This window comes from Teleopsis dalmanni, chromosome 2 (genome assembly GCF_002237135.1).
Source record: "Teleopsis dalmanni isolate 2A chromosome 2, ASM223713v2, whole genome shotgun sequence".
In the NCBI taxonomy this organism is placed as follows: domain Eukaryota; kingdom Metazoa; phylum Arthropoda; class Insecta; order Diptera; family Diopsidae; genus Teleopsis; species Teleopsis dalmanni.
In genome coordinates this window covers 232,294,523-232,299,920 of record NC_051847.1, presented here as the reverse complement: position 1 = coordinate 232,299,920, position 5,398 = coordinate 232,294,523, and the positions used below count along the sequence as shown (strand labels likewise).

Genomic DNA, 5,398 nt, shown 5'->3' with positions numbered 1-5,398 from the left:
TTCCAAACAGTTTCAAATCAGGTACCATAACAGTTATTATTAAAAAATAAAAATCAACTAATAAATTTTATCATTCGGCTTTTAAAATTAAACTTGAATAATTATAATTAAATTTTCTTTACATTATATTTTTTAAAAATAATTATTATTATGAGCCTTTTTCTTTTTAACGCACAAAGGACTCTTACATTCTGTTTTTTATTTTATTTATTTTAGTATTTTATTTTACGCTGTTTATTTTTATTTATTTTAACATATGTTATAAGTAATTAAGAAAATTTATTCATTAATTGATAAATTGATACTCATCTATCAAAGACATATGCAGGAACTCATTAAAGAAAGGATTTTTAAACTTTTTTTGAGATATATACAAAAATTTAATTGAAAACAATGAATAATATCTAGTATAATGTGATTCAAAATCTTATATGCACCATTGATATTTATAATTGTGTAAATAAATTTGTACTTTAAGCACTAACCTAAAAGTTATAATTAAATTTTCTTATTTAAATCATTTATGTTGTATTTTTTTTATGGATAAATAATGCTCCTTCACAAAGCTTAACATGATTCTTAAAATTTAGCATTTAGATATATTTAGGAAAACAATATTTAGAACGTGAAAAATATATTCGAATAATATTTGTTTCGAATGTTTGTAAATAAACCAACTTTAAATAAACGTTCCCGCACATTAATATTTTATATATATTTTCTTTAACTTTCTCAAAAGGAATCATAATTTAAAATAAGTATTGATTTCAATTGGAGGTATTGATTCTGGAATAACCTCCACTGACTCAAAAGTACAACAGCAATTGTTGCAAAACTGACGCATGTCATATTTCTGCCTTAACCTAGGTATTTTTAGTATCGTATTTGGGCCACCTTTTTCAAAGCATTCTATGTGTATAGTCAGCTTAGCCGAAGTTAAAGCATATCTACATGTAGTATAATTGATTTTAAAGAGAGTCTTGGGCCACTTCCAGGTAACTCATTACGCCTATAGTTACCCACTGAGCCTTTAACCCTGCGATAAACCAACATAAACTTAGAAATTAAAAAAATACCAGCTGAGGACATAATGACTGTCCCAAATATGTAAATATTCATACCAAATATTTCACAGCGATGAAATAATTTCCTTGCGAGATGAATAGTAGCAACTTCTAACTCAAGCATAATAAAATAATCTACCAGTCGGAAAAATAATTTTTTTATAGCTTCTCTAAGAATACATATCTGTTTTGAGTTTAGATACATCTCTGTAAACCTTAAAACACCTATACGGAAATGCATAGCTCTACATCTAGTGTGCTCTGGTAGGGATGGGAAAAGATAAATTGTTATAAAACAAATATTTATTTATTTCAATATTTATAACAATATTTATCAAAATATTTGGTTTTCATTTGAAAACTAATATTTGAAAGGATTCAACACTAATTAGAATCATTTTCATAAATAAGCACAATTGTCATGCTTGTAAATAAAAAACTCAGCATAAAATACGTTTACATCAAAATTTAACGATTTGATGTGATTTATAGTCTGAAAATATAATTAGATGTATTTTCTTGATTCAGTTATTCTTATGATTAGATTAGATTAGATGGCATATTGTCTCGACGAAAAGTGCAATCTGAATTACATCTCTAGGCGCAATCAATTTATTGAGAAAAAAAAATATAAGAAACTCTTAATTGATCACATGTTATTATAAGCCTGATATTAAGTAAATTTTTTGAAATATATATAATCTATACAAAAAATTGTAAACTCGCATGTAGAAGAAAAAATGCGTTTCAAAAAACTAAAACAATAAACTAACAAACACTCAAAGCAGTTCCACGACTTTTAAATTTTTGAAACTGATATTAAAATTTTTTGCAAAAAACAACAATCCATATTCCTTTTTTTATTTCATTGATGTTTTTTTCGTATTGATATGACATGGGTTTATCGCAGCAGAACTAAATCCATAACTCAGCACGTTCACTTGAGCGGTGGGTAGCGAACATGACTATGCCCATGAATATGTTTATTAGCAATTGGAACAAACATTTAACAGTTTTATGTGTAACAAATTTTCTTACTAATAGTTCTTTTTTGTGTTTCTTCAAGTTTCCTTTCCATTATTATATCAGTTTTTTAATATTTTTATTTTAATATTGTATTACGTTATTTTTATTTCAGGTTGTGCTAGTTCAGGGTCATTACTTGTCATTTTTACCGCTTTGTAGCCGGAATGAGCCCGTATTTTTGGCCACATGCACGCCCATTGCAATGCCGGAGACACGCGAATGTGTGGTTCAGGGCGCAACAAATGTTTTTACTACAATTCATTCAATGGATATGAAAATAGCGCATATTGACAAAAAGTAAGTCGAATTATATTTATTTTTAAATAAATATAATTGAAAATATAATTTCGATCTAAAAGTGCATATAATTTAATTTTTTCCTTCAATTGTTTGATTTCAGCGGTGAATTTCATTTAAATTACAGCAGAAATGAGATACAAGGTTTGTCGTGGTACAATCTTATACACTCGGATAATTTGCGTGAAGCGCAGAGTAAACATAGGTTGAGTAAGTATCACAATTTTTTAAAACACTACCTATGTATCCTTAACAAAAATTATTTCAAAAAAACTTTTTAAATATGTTTGTTATTGGATAAATGAATAAATATGGAAATAAATTATATTTATTTTAAATTTTATTTTTAGTAACCCAATCAGAACAGGATCGTTCTTGCATTTTATTAGTGCGTATGCAAAGACGTCATGGTGATTTTATTTGGGTGCACGTTGTACTACAAGTGCGAGATAGTCAGGATACTAATCAACAACCAGTAATAGTTTGCACAAACCAAGTGTTGAAGTAAGTCCAATTTTACAGAATAGGAAATTAAAAAAATTAAGAGAAAAAAAATTTTAAATTAACTTCAATAACTTCAATTAACTTCAGGACTGTAACAGTAATATCTTTCCCACACTTTAAAAATGCGCCCTTTTAACTTAAAAAACTACTTCAAATATATTTTCCTTCGGCAATATTCTCGCACCAAAAAGCAAATTATTAAAGATTTCACTTTATACACATAAAATAGAAAAAACACGTTCTCACTTACTTACTTTCCAAACACACAATTTAAACTACCCACACAAACTCTAGAGTGAGTTATACTAATCTAATTATTATTTTATTCTCTTAAGCAATTTGATTTATTTTCCTATAGTTTTGCTTTACATATAAATTTTTTTCTTTTTCATTGTATTTTGTATTTATTCTCACTTTAATACTATAGTGAACGTGAGGCAAGCGTCATGATTGCAAACTCATGGCTGTATCACTATTACTCAGTGCAATCAAAAATCCACTTCGGCTTACCTTATGAAGGTACAACACGTGTACCTCCTACAACACCAGCTGTAGCAGCGGCAGCCGCAGCAGCAGTTTATTATCACCACAGCGCACATCACACGCATCATCATCACCATCACTCAACTAATCCACTTCCGGCAACTGCAACGCCAAATAGTGTAGCGGGTGTCTATCCAGCTATGCATCACACTCATCATCATCATCATCCACACCAACAATACCATCATATGGCACCATATGTACCATATCATACATCTGCCATTGCGGGCAGCAGTAATGGAACTGCATCACCTGCGCACTTAGTGGGGCAACAGCACTGCAATGGCATAAATTCTACAAGTAATGGACTGACAAATGGCTCAAATGGACATCAAGCTCCTAGCAGTCAATATATATATCAGCATAGACTTGGTCCAGAACCTGTTGACTATAGTCAAGTAAGCAGTGGTAGCATAAATTCACCGCCTGGTAATGCACTTAGTGTAAATGACATGCGTTGTAGTAGTACAAATAGTTCGGTTTCCAGTCATAACACACCAACGCCTACTTATGCACCGCATATTGCGACCAATAATCAAAGTCAAAATGGTCAAACACATCAACGTATAAGTTCACCGCCTGTGAAAAAACGTGCTATAGGTAAACTAGAACCTTTGTATTTACCTGATGACTCGCCAGATGATTCTACAAGAACAATAAATACTGAATTAGAGAGACCTTATTTACAACAGATTCATACGGGTGGTGCTGAAACGCATGCCTCTGTTGTTTTCGCTACAGTAGTACCAACAAGACCGAGGTTACTAAATAAATCTCTACCAAACGATCCACCTGACTTTATAGACCAATGGAATCCAAGTCCACCTTGGTCAGAAAATGCACAGAAACTTTCACTTGATAGTTCCTCATCTTCCCAACAAGAACTTAGTCCTTGCATTACAACGACACCGCCTACACCAACAAGTGCACCTAGTAACAACATACAAACAATTGGTCCAGCATTTTCATTTGAGTGGGTTACTGATCAATTGGTGCCAATTGTTGATCCATGTTTACCGCATACACATTGGACAACAGCTTCTTTACCGACAACTGATGCACACCACCACTTAACGCAGCATTTAGCTTCTCATAGTCATCGGCTGCTTAATTTAACGAATTCCCTGAATAGTAATCATGAAACCGAAAGTACTGGAACTAGTTCTGCTACCGCAAAAAAAGAGATCGTTGATAAAGGAGATAAAAAAGGTATAATTAAAATTGTTTGCTGAAATTCTTTTCTAATTCTCAATTTATTTAATAAAAATTTGAAGAATTTTTTAACATTAAACACTACATTGTAATATTAATTATAATTGGGAAATTGGTTGTACCCTATTTCTTTCTATTATTGAATTATCCACATGGTTTTTTATTTTATAGACATTAAAGCTGTTGATACATAGGTTTTCTATAAATGTTTACAAAACTAACCTCAGTATTATATTATATTTTTCTTCTTTTTTTTTAACTTCTAGAAGTTTGTGTTCTCTTTACTGTATAACGTAGTTATCGAGACAAAAATAATAACAAGATGATGAGAAAAGGGTGCGAAGGGGTGGGAAGAGAATGAGAAGAGGAAAACACGAGAAAGAAAGAGAAGACAAGAAAGGGAAAACAACAAGAGAAGTACAAGATAGTAACAAAAGAGGTATAAAAAAAACAACAGAAAGATAAGGCAGGTACATGAGAGAATCAAAAGGATAAAAAAAAAAATAAGAAGAAAATTAGAAAAAAACAAAGAAAGGGAAAAAGAGAGAGAGAAACGAGTGAGACAAGATAGAGATAAAAAAGAGTCAAGAGAGAAACAAGAGAAAATGACATTGCAAAATTCCCCTCACAGCTTTTCACCTTTTTCTAGTCTCGTGTTTAAATACGTTTTCTGTGTACAATATGCAATAAATTTAAATATATTTTTAAAAGTATGAAGTCATTATTTATCTCCACAGCATCATATTTTATCT

General features: G+C 30.7%; 1 protein-coding gene across 1 annotated transcript in view; it reads left to right on the top strand.

Moving 5' to 3' along the window:
- The first annotated feature begins 2,025 nt into the window (after nt 1-2,025).
- LOC119676952 (neuronal PAS domain-containing protein 4-like) overlaps nt 2,026-5,398 on the top strand; it is a 13,408-nt gene continuing 10,035 nt past the window's right edge. The window contains exons 1-5 of the mRNA XM_038088219.1: nt 2,026-2,085; nt 2,203-2,387; nt 2,491-2,597; nt 2,738-2,891; nt 3,319-4,643. Coding sequence (XP_037944147.1) covers nt 2,026-2,085; nt 2,203-2,387; nt 2,491-2,597; nt 2,738-2,891; nt 3,319-4,643 — 1,831 coding nt within the window. The remainder of the gene's footprint in view (nt 2,086-2,202; nt 2,388-2,490; nt 2,598-2,737; nt 2,892-3,318; nt 4,644-5,398) is intronic.